Consider the following 20,317-nt stretch of genomic DNA (forward strand, 5'->3'; position numbering starts at 1 on the left):
ATTTATACTTTTTCTGGCTAGATTTTTAAAACGCTTTAATTTTATTGTGCTTCTGCTTTATGCTCTATAAAAATTTGAAATCAAAAGATTCGAATGATCTGCTCAAATACTATCGTTTACCAAGATCAGAAAGTGCACAAAAAGCCTATATGAAGTTGTTTAAAACAAGTATATAAAAAGAGAGATTTAATACAAACAATTTACCAGAAAAACAAACATTATTTCAGTTAAATAATAAGAAAGAAGATGCAAAAAAAACTGACTAGCTAAAATAAAACTTGAATCAATCATAAACACAAAGTGATATGAAGAAACAAAAATAAAATTCAGCAAAGAGAAAATTATAGTTATAAAAATTACAAAAAAGGAACCCTTTATATATACAAATGTTAAATTTGCTTGTATCTCGAAAAAAATTACAATGGCAAAAAACTTTAAGTTTTTTATAAATTTTCTTAATGATTTTAACATAACAAAATCAGATTGTCAAATTTGACTTTTAGCATAACAAAATTAGATTGCAAAACTTGATTTCAAGATAATTTCAGTTTTTCATTTACTTTTAATCATATATTGAATTTACTGTTTCTTCAACATATACTAATAAGCTATTAATTTGTTTAATTTAAGAATGTTTGATGTATTGCATCTGTACATTCAATCTGTAGCTGGCATTGAACATAAAATTGAAGAAAATTTTCTACTTGTTGTTCATGGCCAACACAATTAACACAATCTTGAGTTTTCTAGTCTAACAAACTTCTTGATAGATCTAATTTATCAGGGCTACAACCATATTTTTTGTTGATTAGGCTAATAAAGTATAGGTATTTTTCAACTTTTGCTTTAGAAAGAAGTTTTCAAATAATTTACCTTTTTGAATATTTTCTAAATGGCTTAGGCCTGGTGTAAAAAACATTCTAAAAAACATTCCAGTATAACATAACTTTAAAAGTTTTCCAAAAAAGCCAAGTAAATTAGATAGTCAAGCAGCTGTAACTTTATGTTTTCTGTAATCATGCTACTTTTTTGTATTTTGTTCTATGCTTATGTAATTAATACCATATCATTTCGGAGCCATGCGGTTACTAAGGTCAATATTTACAATACCAGTATTAAAAAGTTATCTATGAATGAGAAATATGCTATGCCTTTTAAACCATCATATGTTCTTTGTACATCAGTATTTTCAGTCTTATTTTGAATGATATTAGTGACAATTTTGGTATTATTTTTAAAAGTGTTAGAAAAAGTTTCTTCAAGTATTATTATAACTTGAATCTTCCGTGAGTTTATTAATATAGAAATCAATATTTTCAATTTTAGTATTATCTATGTGAAGTATAATTGGATCAAATAATGAGGTATTAAAACAAATATAATCTGATAAAACAAAGGCAGTTCTTTGTGAGTATTTATAACATAAATGTTGAGAGACAAATGATTCGCATTCAGATTTCAATTTCATTTGTACAAAATAAACACGTTACAACTAAACAGCCATTTCTTAAAAGTGTTATTTCAATTTTTAAACAATGATACATCTGTTTAAAAATAGTTTAATTCTGGATATGCTGATATTGCAATTGACATCTTTTTTATTTAGGACTCAGTTAATTTTAAAAAATGATTACACTTTGTAACTGTTCTGTGCAAGAAAGAGCCTAAATCTTTACTTTTATAGTTTTCATTGTATTTAGTATTTTATCATTATTGTGTTTTAAAAAACACAAAAGTGAAAGTAAGTAAATACAAAAAAAGAAAGTAAACCCAGTACACAACCTACTAGAACTAACAGGACAACTTCAATGTTCTATTTTAGGAATAAATCAATCAAAGAGTATAAAAACTAATCTCAAATAGTCAATATATAATTTTATACTCATAGATTTAATGCATGTAACATTTAACCAGGTAACTATTTTATTTTGTAACTTTATAGCATTTTTTATGTTTTTTCAGGAAGACGCAGTTCCCTTCCTTTTTATGGTCACAATATCTGTAAAGGATATCTTCACTATTTTTCTTATCGTAAAACATCTTTTTTGATGACCATTCAGCTGTAATTTTCGGTATTTTAAGAGATACTTCATTAAAAATACATGTTTACTATTTAATAACAATATTCAATAGCCTATTAGGCTTCCTTTTTTTCTTTTAGCTTTAAAAAACGCAAAGACATTTGCATTTTCTTTCGCAATTCCTCGAAAGTATCTTTTTAATCATTTAGGTTTTTAATCATGATGAATTAAGAGCTAACAGTAGCAGCGACAATATCGTTTAGTGATTTTTTTAAATAACAAAGTAACCATCTTTGTTTTTTCCCTACATCGAATTAATTTCGAGACCAGGCCTCTGAAATGAATTTGGCTAATGACGTAAGTTAACAGAAAAGAAGGAAAATAAACCTCAACAATAAGACTTTAAAAATATTGCTTTATTGTTACGTTAGATTAAAAAGTAATTATCAAAAGGTGTTTCATTGATAAAAATTAATATTTCGTTGATAAAAAGTAATAGTCTTTTGAAATCAAAAGAACAAATTTACCTTTAGTGGCAAAAATGTTACTAAATGTAGAAATGCAAATTTCGGCAAAAAAATAAATTTGAATAATGAGTAACATAAATTTAAGTAATAAGTTAAAAAATGAACCAGTTTTAATAGTCGCACGGCCGGGCGATTCAATTGCATCAAAACATTATTTTCAGTAGCCCTTCGAAAGATTTGAGTGGCATTTGCTATCGGGCGACCGCAAGTGTACACCACTGTATATATATATATATATATATATATATATATATATATATATATATATATATATATATGTATATATATATATATATATATATATATATATATATATATATATATATATTTTATATATATATATATATATATATATATATATATATATATATATATATATATATATATATATATATATATATATGTATATATATATATATATATATATATATATATATATATATATATATATATATATATATATATATATATATATATATACAAATACCTACACACGTACATACACATACTGAGAGGCAATATCATTCAGAAACTTTGTTATATGGGTTGCAATGATTAATAAATAAATTTTTGTTTGAGCTAAACTTTATTTAAAAGAAACATAAAATCAAGCATTGTGTCATCCGTAAAAAATCAGAACTGTTTGGATTCTATTTTAAATAGGTCTAAAGTTGTTATCTTTTCATTAGCTTTATTATGTAAGAAAAAATATATATACATATTTATTAATGTATGTATGTATGTATGTATGTATGTATGTATGTATGTATGTATGTATGTATGTATGTATGTATGTATGTATGTATGTATGTATGTATGTATGTATGTATGTATGTATGTATGTATGTATGTATGTATGTATGTATGTATGTATGAATGTATTTATGTATGTATGTTTTTATGTATGTATGTATAAATTTTAATTTTATTATTTTATCATGTTGGAATATGTGTTCTGTAGATATGGCCCAAAATACTTAACTGATTATGAGCTCAATTTTAAAATATACTTTGAAACAACTAGTTTTTTTCTGAGAATCTTGTTATTTATTGTTAGAAGTCAAATATTTCTGGCAATATTCTTAGCTTAGTGCTATGCATAAAAACTATAATTTGATGTAAATCAACTTTTATTTCTTGGACCATTAAATATTTATAAAAATGGAATAAAATTCGATTTTATAAAGATTTAATGGTCCAAGTAGGGGAAAGTGTGTATGAAAGAGCCAGTTTTAAAATGGCGTGAAAAAACTCAATTGTAACAACTTTTTTTTTTTTTTTATAATTCAATAATTACATTATTGGGTAATATTTTTAAACTAAAATAAATCGGATAACAATGCTAATAATCTATCATACACGTGTTTAAAAAAAAGAAAGAGAACAGCTCTTTCATAACATTGTGTCAATGAAAGAGCCACCTCTGTGCCATGAATAAGCCGTAACTTTTTTTTGAACGCTATCAAGTCTTTTAAAAATATTAAATAGACTTCTAAAAATCAGATTGTACTTAAAGTTTTATAACTCTATGATAGTTTTACAAATTATTCAAAATAAAAAAATTAAATGAGAATGAGAATAATGAAATGACATAATAATAACAATACATAATAATATAATAAATACATAATAGAATATAATAAAATGAATCAAACAATGCAAAAAAAGTTTTAAAAAATTATTTAAACTTTAAAAAAAAAAATGACTTTTTCAGAATTGAATTTTATTAAATATTATTTTAAATTCAAACGGAGCTAAGTTTTACAACATCAGGAAAAGTCATTAAAACAACTAATTTCGATAGAATAAGCTCAATGAAGCATTACGATAAATATATGAAGTCGTTAAAGCGCAAAACGATTATTTAGTATAAAAAAAAGATAAATAAAAAAAGTCGGCTTATTCATAACATAAAAAGTCGGCTCTTTCAAAAAATTGTTTGGTTAAATGCATAACCTAAATTTAAGTGTAATGTTTTATCAAATAAAACATTACACTTAAATTAAGTGTTTTGTAATGTTTTATTTGATAAAAATGAAAAGTAATTTTTTGGTGGTTTACTTATTTATTTTGGTGGTTTACTTATTTATTTACTTATTTAAGATTAAGTCTTAATCCTAAAAAATAAATAAGTAAACCACGAAAAAATTACTTTTCATTTTCAAAATCTTTAGTGCTCCCTTACGACGCTATTTATTTTAGTAGAACTGTACATTTTTTGTGGGTTACAGGTATCCAGTGTTGTCATACAAAGAATTAAATACAATAAGGATCGGATGCCACTAAGTTAGAAATAATAGTATTGGCTCCTTCAAAACCTGGCTCTTTCATACACTCTCTCCCCTAAACATACGATAGGTTAGCAAGGTTCTTCCCTTTTTTATCTGTTTGTTTGTTATAAGTTCCGATCTGCATCTTTTTCAGTTTGACAAAGTCTTTGACATAAAATAATACTGCATAAACTTTAAGAGTGACACTTTCAATGGGGATGAATTGCAAGGAATTCCAGAAAGCATCAATTTTTTCATTATATTGATGTAATCTGTTGACAAAACAGGTATATACTACATATGCAAACTTTTGCAAGGTCTCAATGATCCAGGTTTTTTAGTGACGTAGCCCTCTACCAATGAGGGAGTCTTTTAACATTTTTAGCACCTTCTGTCAAACATTTTGTCTAATGTTTTTTGTGGTTTCAAGAGGGTGCTTTTTAGTCAATTTTAAACGGCCAATAGGCCAATCAAGCATTCTCAAAGGTTTCCTCTTGCGGATGTTTTAACCTTATTTCTCTCAAACTGATAAAGCTATGGCAGATCAACTTAATCTGCCATAACTCTTTTTACAGAGCACCGCGGAATGTATTTAACCGGGAAATTCACGCCTTTCTTACAAATGGTCAGAGCCGTTTTAAAACCACTAACCTTCAGTTCTAAAGCCAAAACTCTAACCGCACACGGCACCAAAGGCTGGGAATTTTATTTATATTAAAAAGTTTCAGTGTTTATAAATACTGCAAGAAATGATTAAATTATACAGTTTGTATCAACAATGCTATACATGTTAAACACATTCATCAAAGATGTGAGATGCGAGTCATTTCACGTAGAGATGTGAGATGCGAGTCATTTCACGTAGAGATGCGAGATGCGAGTCATTTCACATATGTGTGAATTAAAGAAAACTTTCAAAACTAATTTTTATTTTTTTTATTTAAATTTTTAGATTTTTGAAATACCATATTCATAAGTTTTAACAGGTATATCGTGATTTTCTCGGCATCTAACCTGACAGTTATCTCGGATTTTTGCTAACAGTATGGTAGTAGAAAGAAAGCTTGGTATATCCAAACAACTAAATATTTTGTATACTATTTTCATTTAGCAGTAGTATCAACCCATTAGAAATTGAACCATGAAATACTTGGGTGCAAAAATTTCAGTTTTGACAATCTTTAAATTAATATAGCTATATTTTTAAGTTACTGTATACTTTTTCCAAAATTCAATTTGATCAAAAGGGATACGTCGACGATGTTTTTATGTGTGATGTACATCTATTTTGTGATATTTATCGTAAAAAAACTGATCACAATATTAGTCACAAACTGTAAAGCAAGTTTGTGACAAACTTTGTGAGATAATTTAACATTAAACTTACAAATGTTTAATACTTGGCACGAAAGTCTAACATTTACTTGGGTTTAAGGTCGACGCACCCTTGTAGTTTTTTTTTTGTTAATTAAATTGAAGTGATGAACTTTCAGACGACTCTTCATTTACAACAGCATAGAAACGTGATTAACTTTAAGACGAATCTTTATTCATAATAGCATAAAACTTATAAAGAAATTTTATGCCAATGTAAAATGATATTGTGAAAAAAATCCCAGGTCAAACTTCAAACTAAAAACTATAAACATAAGCGCAGTGTATACTTAATTTACAGTTTTAATCTGGAATTTTATATAAAAACTATTTACAAATAAGTCGATATTATTATTTTTCTCGTTTTTTTAATTAAAAACTTAAATTTATAAGGTGATTATGATTTCACAGTAACTTACGAATACGGCAAAATTATAAAATCTCTAACTTGTTTATAAAAAAATATATTTAAAAAGTATTTGTTTTATATAAAATTACATAATTTTAAGATTTTAGAAGAAAATACACAACACTTAGACTTTTGAAAATACAAAAACCGCATTATCGTATCGTATAAATGCATCGTATAAATACATCAAAAAATGCATCAAATCGCATAAAAGCATCAAAAAGTGTTGCAACACAAACAAAGCTGTTGCAGCATCGTTACAAAATCTTAGCATCTTCAAATTTCGATACAAACCACTGATATACATAAAGAGTAAAAGTTACATTATGTTCCGAAATTCCATAAGGGGAGGGAAAAAAAAAAAATTTAAATTCGATTAAAGTTTAATTATTTTTACCTTAGCAACAGCATCCGTCTGCAACGTAACTATGCGAGAATTAACTGTTTTTTTGAATACTGATTTTCGATGTATCTGAAATTATCAAAATAAATAAATTTTATATTCAGGATAAAACACAACAGCATAATTGTGGCTAAATAAAGAGAAGTTTTACTGTTTTGTCTAAAAATGTCCTACTTTTAAACTAGGAGATCTTTTAAAGTAGGATATTTTAAAGTAAGAGTTAAATGTCACTGTGAAACATTTTAAAAAGATTATCTGTTCCGCACTTTCTCTGGAATCTTATGACTTCTTAGCTACGGTGTCTTCGCTACCGTTTATATATTGTTACAGTATAAAAAAGTTTTTTCTTTTTGTTAAAGAAACTAGAAGATATTTGTAGTTATTAGATTTAAGTTGAGACTTATACTATTAGAATTGAATTGTTTTAATTGAATAAAACATTGGCAAAATCATTCATGCGCTATTACACATTCATTTATAATTTATTCACATATTATCATTTTCACCAAGTGATAAGATTATGTTTAGAAATTTAAAAATTATTCCTTAAAAATGATACCGGTGAATTGAGATTGAATGTAATTTTGTTTCCATCAATGACTGGATCGTCTTTTATTTCTGAAAAGCAAAGTTTCCATGAACTTTCCCATTCATGTAAAAGTTCATTGCGGTTAACTAAAAGTATGCTTCTAAAATAAAAATTTTACAAAAATTCGTTTTAATATTTTCATAAATTTAGTGCTAATAAATCACACTACAACAAAAAAATAAAATTTAAAAAAATTATTTCATAAAATTTTTTTTTATAAATATGTTATATATATATATGCATTTTTTTTTCCTCCTGCTGCATGTTTTAAATTGGTTCTGTCACCAACAATTTTTTTTTATAGTATAAAAACAACTACCAGCGATATTTCGATTCTTTGAAGTAATTAAGAAATGAAGATTTTAAATTATTATTTTAATTGTAAGGGTGAAAAATGCCAAGATTAACTATATGACAGATGACAGTATTCTGAGCAAAATAAATTTCTTATTTTTAATGGAACCTTATCAGTTTTTTTTGTAGGATATTTCAGAAAGATTTGGCTAAGTAGTTAAATATGCCAATAAACACATTCATCAAAGTTAATATGCGCTGATTAATCAAAAGTTAGGTTATGAAAAATAAAAAGTTAAGAGATTAAACATTTATATATATATATATATATATATATATATATATATATATATATATATATATATATATATATATATATATATATATATATATATATATATATATATATATATATATATATATATATATATATATATATATATATATATATATATATTTGTGTGTGTGTTTCGGATTATTGCCTGTTTGAAATATTCATAGAAGAGGCATATTACCACCCTGAAGAACCATCTTTTTCGCCAGAAATATCACAATAAACAAAAAAATCCATAATAACATTTACTTTTTGGATAGGTACAACTACAAAACCACAAAAACAATCCTAAGTCGTTACACCTTTTTCAACTTTTACACTTTTGTATTTAGGATCTAAGTGTTTACCTTTTAATGGTCTATTTCTTTCAAATTATACTTTGATTATTCTCTCCACATTACGTGGAGTACAATGATTATTCTCTCTACAATCTTTTTAATCATTAATAGCCTAGTGTCAATAAGCATTTGAAAATTCAATTTCAAGCTTTTCAAAAAAAAACAACTTTGAAAACAAATTTAAATAGGATAAAATGCTTATTTTTTTTCACTCAGTAAAGAACTTAGTCAAGCCGATCTCATCTTTTAATCAAATGACTTTAAATTAAAGGAATTATGACACAATGTTGTATATATTTTCTTACTAATTTATTTATTTTAACATTAACTTTTAAACTTATTGAAAGAAATCATTTTAAAATAAGTTCAAAAATTTCTTGTAAAAACTTCATAAATAAACAAAGGTTACAATATTCATTATATAAAAACACATAACTTTCTGTTATTCAGCATGAAATCTAAGTAATTTATATATGGGTTTTAAAATAATAAAGGGGTGCAAACTCAAAAAATTATAAAATTTATTTATAAAAAATTTATAAAATTTTAAAATTAAAAAAATTCATTTTGTGTACATTGTGTGGTGTTAGTGCATACTATGTGGTTTGCCATATAACATGTCAAATTAAATGCTGTGGATAAACTTGTTGAACTTTTTTTTGCTTTAAATGTTAAAGTGAATAAAATGTTATTATAGGTGTAAAAATAATACAACTCACGTGTTTGTCAAAATAAGATAACTTTTTAAATCTGCAAGGTAGATATGTACCATATAGTATTCATTTTTTGCATAACGTCCTTTATCAGCTTCCTTCATTTTATAAAAGAAAAGAAACAGATTTATAAAATTTAACCCAGTGTAAACATAAAAGTGAAAATATATGACATAATATTTTAATTCTAAATACCATTAGTATTTGATTGCCTTCTGCTTCATATTCATTAAAAGCTCGTAAAACCTACAAATATAAATATTTTACAAATATAAGCAAGTATAAATAAAGATTATTTTTGTAAATAACTTTAAATACTATCTATTATAAATAAAATAAAAACTTTAGATGATTCAAAATTTTTGTGTAAAATACAAATAAACGAAAGACAAAAGAACACATAAGTTGGAAAAAAAACTTAGAACAAGTGTCATCAAACAGATGACATGAGAAAATTAAAGTTGATTTAAAACTTGGAACAAGTGTCACTAAATCAGATAATGAGAAAATAAAATTATAAACATTTTTATCAAAATTATAAACATTTTTTTCATAATTTATGTTAAATTGAATACGTAATTATTTAATAATTTAATTATTAAATAATTACATATTCAAAAATTATGGTGAAAAAAATTACGATTATTTTTTACCATAGTACCATCAAATCAAATTAAATCAAATGGAATTGTTTGGAAACAGCAACATAAAACCTTATCTCCTCCATTTTTCTGACTTTTTTACTTATAAAAAAAAATACTCGTTACCAACTTCAATCAGCTAAAGCTTCAAACTATCTATACTTAAACATAGAACTGTATATTATGACCATAATAAACAGTAGTCTCCCCTCATAGTTAAAATCTCTCCCTACATTTTCCAAATTCAAAAACAGTCTATTTAATTTTTTATTAAACAAGTATTCTTCCTAATCCCTATATTACTCTACTGCTAACAATCTACTATCCATCTTAACTTTATTCGCTTCAATGCTAGTTTATAACTACTAATACTTGATCTTTTTTAAAATTCTTTTCTACTACTTTCTTCATTTCAATGCTGATTTATTACTAATATTTGCTCTTTAACTTTTTCTCAAATTAATATTACTTTTTATATCACTCTTTTATTTCAAACTCTCACTATTATAAATATTGCTATTTTTATTATTGTTATTATTATCATTATTATTATTATTATTGTTATTAATGCTATTATTATTAATATTATTGTTATTATTATTATTATTAAAAGAATTGTTATTTTTTCGTTAGTATTGTTATTATTGTTTTTTGATTATTATTAGCAATAACTGGAGTTTTTATTATTATTGCCTATTATTATTACTGATACTTATATTACTATATTATTTATAATTTTGTTACTGTATATTATTATAATCTGCTTCTCTTTTATTGCTATGTTTTAATAAGCCTTATATTCTAGATAGGTATATAAAAGTAAATTGAATTTTGTCCTAAATTTATCAAACTTCTTACTTAATTATTATTCAATAAAGTTTTTCATTTAAGTAATGTACTACTTACGCTTTTTTTTATAGCTTGTTTTCATTACGGTGTTTACTTAAAATTAGTACTTGTACTATATGTAAATATTCCATGAAATGTAAAATCTATTTCAGAATACATTTGATTTGATTTGAAAAGATATTATATGAGATTTTTTTATAATTTTTTCAGATATGAGGAAATTAAAAAAAAATTTAAAAGATCAAAAATATATGAAAGTATCATTATGGGGAACATTGATGGTACTATGGTAAAAAATATTCGTAATATTTTTCACCATATTTTTTAAATATGTAATTATTTAATAATTAAATTATTAAATAATTACGTATGCAATTTAACATAAATTATGAAAAAAATGTTTATAATTTTATATACGAAAACATATAATAAACTTTTATAACCTTGTCTGCATGAAAAACCCTTGGTACACGATTATGAGATATACGTTTTACACCACTTGTTGTGCTGTTATAAAAGAGAAATCGAAATTAAAATACAAAAAGATAAAAAACAAAAATTTATAAGATTAAAAAAAATTAAAATGGAAATCATGTAAAAAAGTAATTAAAATGTTGGAAACAAATTTAAAATTTACTTTTATTGTTACATTTAAAATTAAAATTTTATAATTGTTACATTTAATTTAAAGTAAAATACTTTAAAATTTTTTTTTTCAAATTTAATAAAGAACAACCTTTTAAGACCATCAAATGTGCTACTGGCCATGTCTACCACACCACCAACTGGTCTTGCAACAACACCAACTAATCCTTTCCCAATCCCTTTAATAAAACCAGTAGCACCTTCAGCTTTTGCACCTATTAGTAAAACATCAATTAAATTATTTTAAATATATGTTTTGAAATAACATATTTGTTGAAACTCTCCCTAAAGAGTTTTTCATTATATGACATTTTATTATATACATCAACCATATTTAAATAATATTGTATTAAAATACTGTTTACATTCATATTATACATTGAAGCCCTGAAAAAGTGGAATAAAAGTAATAAAATCCAATTTTATTTTATTTAAAAAAAAGAAGAAAAAAAAAAAGACAATAAAGTAGACGTATCAAGAGTCAACAACAGTCATCTATATAATTAATAAATTGGTAAACCATAAAAACAAGTTACGTAACCAAATTTATATAGACACAGAAAATTTTACCTTCATAAGGTTTAACTACAATACCAGTGACACCAGAAAAAATACCCTAAAACATATTTTTAATAAAAATACTAGATGAAGAAAAAATACCCTAAAACATATTTTTAATAAAAATACTAGATGAAGAAAAAATACCCAAAAACATATTTTTAATAAAAATACTAGATGAAGAAAAAATACCCTAAAACATATTTTTAATAAAAATACTAGATGAAGAAAAAATACCCAAAAACATATTTTAATAAAAATACCAGATGAAGAAAAAATACCCTAAAACATATTTTCAATAAAAATACTAGATAAAGAAAAAGATAATGATTAAAAAGCATATAAAACATTTAAACAAAAAAAACAATATTTAAAAACCTTAACAAGACCCTTTCCACCTTCTACAAGTCCTTGGCCAAGATTGGTAGGTTTTTGACTCATTCTTTGTCTTCTTTTTTGCTGATACTCGTCATCCATAGTGAGAGCTGCCAAACCTTTACCAACAGTTCCTGTAATCTTAGATACAGCTCCTGAGACACCACCTTAATCATAATAAACACACGAGTCAAAAATAGTAATAGCATTTCATATTTTTAACTACAAAAATGATAAAAAAAAAAGACTATACCAACTGTTCCTCCAACAAGACTTTTAACACCATATGCTAAGCCTTCAGCAAATTCTTCTGGTCCTTGAATTAAACCCTTAAATATTTCAAAAACAAATTACAATTAAATATATCTTATTGTAAGATGTTTTGAATAGTAAAACTATTATTGTTTTGATTTTCTATCAATATAATTAAATTGTAAAAAAAAAAAAAAAAAAAAAGTTACTTGATATGGTTCATAGAAAAAATTCTTTGCACCAGCTCCAACACCTGTTATTAAACCATAAGGATTTCCTAGAACATCCAGACCTAATACTAATACATATAATTGATTGATAGCCTATAACAAAAAGACATAAGAAATTTATTTAAGTTGTGTATCTTTTAACACAATTATCTTATTTTATAAGTCATAATAAAAACAAGAACAAAATAAAATTATGTAATTTTAATTTAAAAAACTTTTCAGAGTGAGATTGCAAAGAAAAACAAAGCATAACACACACATATCAATAAAACCAAATTTAGCTGCACATGAAATGCCACTGAAAATGTCATAGTAAAACAGCTTAAATAAATACATAAACTGAGTGTTGGGTAGTCAGTATAAAAGACATTTTGGTAGTTATAAGGCAATGTATCTCACTAAAACATAATTTTACAGGAGAGCAAAAATAAAGTTTGCAAAAGAAAAATATTTCAGCCAATTTTCACTTAAATTTCAAACTTTATACATCAAAATGAAGGAATTCCAACTATTTAGAGATAATACTTTTGCCACATCAAAGATTGTACTATTTTGAACATTTTATGAAACAAACTTCAAAAACACAAAAAATGTGAGATACAAACTATTGCTATCGATTTATTATAGAATGAAATGTTTTAATAATTATTTAGAAAAAAAAATTAAAGATCGAAAGACCATCATCTAAAGTGACTACTCTATTTAAAAATGAGGTAAAAGTGACTACTCAATTTAATAAATAGGTAAAAGTGACTATTCTATTAATAATGAGGTAAAAGTGACCACACTATTTAATAATAAGGTAAAAGTGACTACTCTTTTTAATAATGAGGTAAAAGTGACTACTCTATTTAATGAGGTAAAGTGACCACACTATTTAATGAGGTAAAAGTGACTACTTTATTTAATGAGGTAAAAGTGACCACACTATTTGATAATGAGGTAAGAGTGACTATTCTATTTAACAATGAGGTAAAAGTGACCACACTATTAAACAATGAGATAAAAGTGACAACACTATTGAATAATGGGTAAAAGTGACCACTCTACTTAATGATAAGGTATTACTGTGTATTTTTATTCCGCTACTGTCAATAAGATGTTGAATACCTGACTTTGGTAGTGTTTCATGATTTCACTGGTTAACTGAGAACTACTTAGTAGCATTGAATTAACTTCAAAACAAGCTAACCTAATAAAAACAATGTGCTTTTACATTAATAGTTACTTGAATAACTGAATTTAAATAATTTAAATAATTTAAACAATTTAAATAAAACTAATTAAAAGTTAGAGAAAAGTTTACTTAAACTCAACATCTTGAATTTCTGTAAAAGCAACTCCAACACTCTGCAAAAGTAGATTTAATACATGTCCGTGGGCAATAGTAGAGTCACTTCCTTCAATAGAATGTCCACCTGTCATTGAAAAGCTAACATGAATCTATAAAAAAAAAAAAAAAAAATAATCATCAACATCTAAGAGTGTTAAAAGGGTGAAATTTAAAATTATCTTCCAAAAAATAATTTCACATATGTAATCAATAATATCAACTCAGTATAAGTGATTAAAATAATGTTTTCTTATAATTATGTATAATATTTTTGTTGTTAAACAAATCCTAAGCAATTTTTTCAAATTGAAAACTATTTTAAAAATTTTTATTTTATTTTATTCTGATTGTGTTTTTTGTAATCAACTTTTCATGATTCCATACTTTTTAAAATTATTTTAAACATTTTAAAATCTGACAATGTTTTTTACCAATCTATAAAATAAAACACAACCTAATCTAATAATTGAACTTTATAAAAGTAAAGAAAAAAATGTTTTTTATAAGTAAACCATATTTTATACCTTTTAAAGTTATGAGACAAAATTATTTTAAATATTTAAGCTAGTTATTTTTATTTACTGTTTTAGATGACATGCAAAATAAGTCATTATCCATATGACTTTTTTAAAAGCACAAAACGAAACTTTGTGAATATTTACTTTTGCTTGGAATTTCCCCAAAACAACCCCTATCAAATTTTTTCCTTGAGATAAGTTTATCTAAAAATAATAACAGCAACGAAAAATATGTTTTCTTCAATTAATGTTTGGCAATCTTTAATAAAAGTTGTTTATAATGAATTAAAATTGGTTATTTTATATCTTATTATGAAAAACAATTAATTATTTAAAGTTCATTATAACTTTTCATTACAACATTATAACAGGTTTTTACTTTGATATAAAAACAATATTGATTATTTTGAAGCACATTTTGCTATAATGTATCTATCGTTAGATTTGAATATTTGGCAATTCAACATAGTTTGCTTAATAGTTTATTTAAAACTTTATTAAAAGTTTTAAATAAACTAGTTTATTAAAAAACATTCAATCATTTCATAACTCTCATTACTTATACTCTCTGTTTCTCTGTTACATAAAGTTTGTTAATATAAAGCATACCTTTAAAGGTGAAAGGTGGAAAAAATCAAAGACATATCTTTTGTCTTTCTTAGCAGCCTAAAATATTACAAAAATAACTTAAAGTAAATAATAAAAAAAAAGTCATATGGAAATAAAAAAATATCAAAAACTATTATACAAGATAATAAACAAAATTTGACCTGAAACTCAGGGCTATCTTCTAACTTTTGAAGAACTATAGACATGTCATAATTATACCTCATAATCTAACAAAAGTAAAAAAGGTTAATTCAAATAAAATTCAAAAACTCTAATGTAATGAAAAAAATAAGAACTCTTTACTATGTCTTTAACTAAAAATGGCTGTCATGACAACACCATATATCTTAAAACACTAAACAAAAAATAACCGATCTTAAAAATATTCCGGAAAAACAAGCAACTTGTGAGTAAAAAATAAAATTAGGCAAAAAAACTGGTTCAGAAAAAAAATTTTAATTATCACGAATAAAATTTTTTTTTTTTTGCTAAGTACCTCTGAACCTCTTATTTTATCATTGCTAAGTAAATCCATCACAGAAAGCAGCAACCCTTTATCAATGCGAACATCCATTTCTTGGATGAGAACCTTCAGATAGCTAAAAATACCAACACGATAGTTTTTAATAGAAAATTAAAAAAATTTATGAATGATGATTACTGCTTTGTTTATTATTATGTACCTTTTTTTTTTAGTTTAATATAAATATACCTGATTTGATGAACTTCATTTTCTTCACCAATGCTAGCAGTCAAACTCAGCTCAAAGAAAGGTTTTGGTGCTTTTTAAAAATAAAATTATATAACATAAATAATTTCATTTTTATTGATATAAATGTATTAATGAAATATAGCCAAACAAAAAAGGAAAATCACAATCACAAAAAAATTTTTTATTCACCTACCACTATCACTTGCAACAGATTTTGGTGGTTCTACAACATGCAATATAGTCATAAATGTTGAACCTGGGATGTGACTGTCAAACTGCAAATAAAAATGACATAAACAGTAAAAAACTACTTATTATGTTTTGAAATTAATTACAAGTATTTTTCATGAAAACACAAACTAATCACATGCAAACAATTTACCAACCAAACCAAAAAAGCTACTGTCTTATGAAAACCAATCACAAGCAAACAATTCATTATAAAAACCAAACCAAACAATTCTACTGTCTTATGAAAACCAGTCACATGCAAATATTTTATTATCTACCATCTCATCTTGCTTCTGCTGTATAGCTTAGAGTTGTACTCCTTTATAGTTATATTAATCTTATAAAGGTTTAAATACTTAAATATTAAATTTCTTAAATTAAAAGAACCGTTTACCTGTAAGGAACTTAGTGTAGCGCTGACTTGCATTCGATTTGGAGAAATTATATACTTGAATCCAAAACCACTATGAAAAGTTCGACGAATTTTAATTTTATCAGGTTTTGTAATGAACATTTTTTCAAAATCAACCTTCAAGAAACAAATTAATAAATAAAATTTCAAATAAAAAAAAACATGTTTTATGAAAAAGCAATAACACCAACTTCTAAAAAAAATTTAAATAAAACATTTTATTGCAATGGTAAAAAGATAACCTCAACTTCAAGTATTTTCTCTCTTTTAGAACCTTTATTTTGAAACCTTTGGTAACCTTCTTCTAATGCTTCACACATTTGATGAGTCATTGATTTCCAACGACTATTTTTCTTTTTTTCCCAAATAACATTGCTCCTTTAAAAAAAGTTAACATAAATACTAATTAAGTTAACTTTTATGCCCCCACCCCTATATGCCACCCATCAACACATATAAACATGCATACACACCTTATGTTGGTACACAAATAAAATTTGTTATACAAATTTTTATTTCTCAAATTATCTTACTTTTTTATTGACAAATAGCCTATTTCCAGTCTTTTTTCACTATTCACTAATGATAATCCAATACCCTCCAAATTAATATCAACTTCTTGTGTTGCTCGAAGAATTTGCTCCTGTGAAATTTAAATCAAATGATTTTATTCTCAAATCAAAAATAATCACACAATATAAAAATTATTAAATTAAAAATTAAAATTTCATTAAAAACCTGGTTTGCACAATAAGCAGATTTAAAATTATCTGTAAATAGTAGCACACGTTGAAGCCCATCAAGAAAAGTAACCCAATAGATAGCACCTCCTACTGGAGCTTTTATGCGCCCAAAATCATTCTAAGTAATTTAAAAAAAAAAGAGTAAATCAAATTTAACTTCAAAAATAGTTAAAAAAAAAGAATAATATCACCAACTTTGTCAAGTGTTATTTTAGTTGTTGAATCAGCAACTTCAATCAAACCACAAGTCAGTTCATGAGATAATGTTGGATCATCCCAAGTATATAAAACTGATTGTCCATAAAGAAGAACATGCCCTTTAAAATATCCACTAAAAACAATAAAAACAAGAGTTTTAGCACAAAATTTTTTTGTTACCCCTCTCTTAACTTCATAAATTTATAACACAAATTTTGGCATGGTCAGTTTCACAGAGACTCTAGTTATGCGCTGTTCTATTAGATACACGGTTTATGGATGAACATGGAAACATCTTATTTATGCTTTTTTTTCTTTTTAAAAACTCAATTTTAAAAATAAAATTTAATATTCAATTTTAGGAGTGTTAGCATATATGTTGAATCATAACAGCACTGCAACACTGTATAGCTCAATGAAATTAGTGAACACTTGTTTTCATTAGTGAACATTTGTTTTCATTAGCGAACACTCGTTTCATTAGTGTAAACTTTTTTTCATTAGTGAACACTTGTTTTCATTTGCTTTGTTTAACATTACTTAAAGTATATAAAATGAAAATTTATTTCAAACAACTTTAACAAAATTGTTTAAAAAACTAAAGTATAATTAATATAAGACTAAGGACTGAAGATCAAACATGGTGGATCAAACAGAGTGAGATCAAACAGAGTGAGATCAAACACAGTGAGATCAAACATGATGATTTTCTTCTTAAAAAATAAAAAACTTTTTATTAATGTCAACCATTTCACTATTTTATCACATGCTCCATTTTTTGTCTCCATTGAAGCAATTAATGAGTTTAAAATTAATCTCCTCAATTTGTTGCAGTACAAATATTACTTTAGTTAACAAAGCTTATGCAGCAAAAGTTCTAGGTCATTCACTTTGTGATGCTGTGATGTGTTTACTCCTCAATGTTTAAAACAAGTCACTAATATAACATTAAAAAGTCACTAATATAACATCATAACTTTTTTAACATTCACCTTCTAAAATCTCCAGAGAGCTCCACTACAGCTGAGGTTACTCATTTATTTTAACTTTATTATTTGAAACTCCAACCCTAAACTCCAAAACACTAAACAAAGTCACAGAGAAACAGGTTGAATGCAATACTTGCAGAGGCATAAGGCAGATTTGAATCTGAAGTCTCTTAGTTGTGAGTTAAAAGTTTTACAACTTGTCTCTTACTATAAAACAAACAATGTTATCTCAAAAAGAAACATTTCCAAACCCCTTAAACACGCAAATGACATATTTTTTTCTATTTTACAATTTATCTACTTAAATTTGATACGAGAACAAAAAATTAGGGGTGGACTATTAACCGGTATTTTAAATTAATAGATTACCAATTAGTTTTTGAAAAATTAATCAAGAAATTCTCTATTAATTTGAAAAATAAATTTTTACAACTCTAAAAAAGTAAATGTTACTTAAAAAAAGTAAATGTTAAAAAAAGTAAAAAATGTAAAAACTTAAAAAAAAGTAAATGTTACTTCTTATGATTTTATTTCCTTTTTTTCATTAAACATGATCTTAAAAAACATTAAATTATTAACAGTGTCATCATTTAAACGAACATTAAGTTATTAACATCATTTAAACTAATGTTTAACTTAGTAACAAATAAACCAGTAGCACTAAAACTTTTTTCTGATTCTATAAAAGATGTAAAAAGGCATTGAATTTATTCTTTTATTTATTCATCATTCAAACTCTAAAGAATCATTGAAAAAAAAGAAGAATCTTTTCTAAAGGGCTTAGAATTTTTCTAGTGATTTCAATTACTGTGATTTCTTGTTCAATACAAGTCAAATTGGTGATGAATTTACTCCATTAGTTCTTCCTATTATTGAAAAGTTATTGAAGTTATTCTGATTATTTCAAAACTGTAATGAAACTTGTCTAAACAATATACATTAGGACACAAATACCTCCTAATTTCACCTGAATTCAATAGAAACCTTTCTTCAGTTAATTTGTTTTTGCTGAAACTCTTGAGCAGTTTTTAATATTATTGAGCTCGCATTGTTCATAACAGTTACCTTCATAGCATGTCAATCATCAGGGATTTTAAATTATTGAGCTTTCTAGCAATTTTTATTATACTTACCATTGGCCAAAGTTGTGAATAGGATACAATTTTTAGTGACTAAACAATCTAATACTTCAATTATTTTTTCCATTGTAAATGGCGGTCAGGCTACTGTAATGCCGTACCATAAATGCTTACATTTCTCACTGGTACCGGAAAATTATAAAAAAAATGTGTTGGTTCTAAAATAATCCTAAACTTTTAATACAAAAAACAAGAAAATTAATTAAAATAAGAATTAAAACAATATTTTTAAAAATAAAATCTTTTGAAAAATCTTTTATATGATAACAATTTATATATCAATGACAAAAATTGTTTCTAGAATAAAGTTCAATTATTATTACACCTTTTTTATGATCCCTAAACTCTTAAGTTCTTGGGTTTAATATTACTTAAACATTCATTAATTCATTCTTTGTTAAAACTTTTTACTTTCTTAATTTCTAGTAATTGCTAAAACCCATGCTTTCTAAATTTCTTTCTTTATTTATTTTAATTTGTTAAAATATTACAGTTTACTAATAACAAAACAAATAACTTACGTTTGCTTGTAACTGATCATACTAATTTTTTTGCACAAGTTTTCAACACGCACAGGTGCAGATCCAGAAAAATAAGGTTTAAAAGAAATA

General features: G+C 24.8%; 1 protein-coding gene across 1 annotated transcript in view; it reads right to left on the bottom strand.

Annotated features, from left to right (window-relative positions):
* Positions 1-6,640: 6,640 nt before the first annotated feature.
* Positions 6,641-20,317, bottom strand: part of LOC100215098 (intermembrane lipid transfer protein VPS13A) — a 172,035-nt gene continuing 158,358 nt past the window's right edge. Inside the window, exons 52-75 of the mRNA XM_065791745.1 lie at positions 20,228-20,317; positions 17,576-17,711; positions 17,376-17,498; positions 17,171-17,280; positions 16,880-17,015; positions 16,620-16,754; positions 16,188-16,269; positions 15,995-16,064; positions 15,779-15,881; positions 15,444-15,509; positions 15,283-15,339; positions 14,129-14,265; positions 13,933-14,014; positions 12,802-12,915; positions 12,594-12,669; positions 12,344-12,507; positions 11,978-12,023; positions 11,499-11,622; positions 11,206-11,269; positions 9,468-9,518; positions 9,279-9,370; positions 7,564-7,693; positions 6,999-7,073; positions 6,641-6,897 (exon numbers count right to left, since the gene is read on the bottom strand). The exon at positions 20,228-20,317 is cut by the window's right edge and continues 47 nt beyond it. Coding sequence (XP_065647817.1) covers positions 6,859-6,897; positions 6,999-7,073; positions 7,564-7,693; positions 9,279-9,370; positions 9,468-9,518; positions 11,206-11,269; positions 11,499-11,622; positions 11,978-12,023; positions 12,344-12,507; positions 12,594-12,669; positions 12,802-12,915; positions 13,933-14,014; positions 14,129-14,265; positions 15,283-15,339; positions 15,444-15,509; positions 15,779-15,881; positions 15,995-16,064; positions 16,188-16,269; positions 16,620-16,754; positions 16,880-17,015; positions 17,171-17,280; positions 17,376-17,498; positions 17,576-17,711; positions 20,228-20,317 — 2,302 coding nt within the window. The 3' untranslated portion in view covers positions 6,641-6,858. The remainder of the gene's footprint in view (positions 6,898-6,998; positions 7,074-7,563; positions 7,694-9,278; positions 9,371-9,467; positions 9,519-11,205; positions 11,270-11,498; positions 11,623-11,977; positions 12,024-12,343; positions 12,508-12,593; positions 12,670-12,801; positions 12,916-13,932; positions 14,015-14,128; positions 14,266-15,282; positions 15,340-15,443; positions 15,510-15,778; positions 15,882-15,994; positions 16,065-16,187; positions 16,270-16,619; positions 16,755-16,879; positions 17,016-17,170; positions 17,281-17,375; positions 17,499-17,575; positions 17,712-20,227) is intronic.

This window comes from Hydra vulgaris, chromosome 02, assembly GCF_038396675.1.
Source record: "Hydra vulgaris chromosome 02, alternate assembly HydraT2T_AEP".
NCBI classification, from domain to species: domain Eukaryota; kingdom Metazoa; phylum Cnidaria; class Hydrozoa; order Anthoathecata; family Hydridae; genus Hydra; species Hydra vulgaris.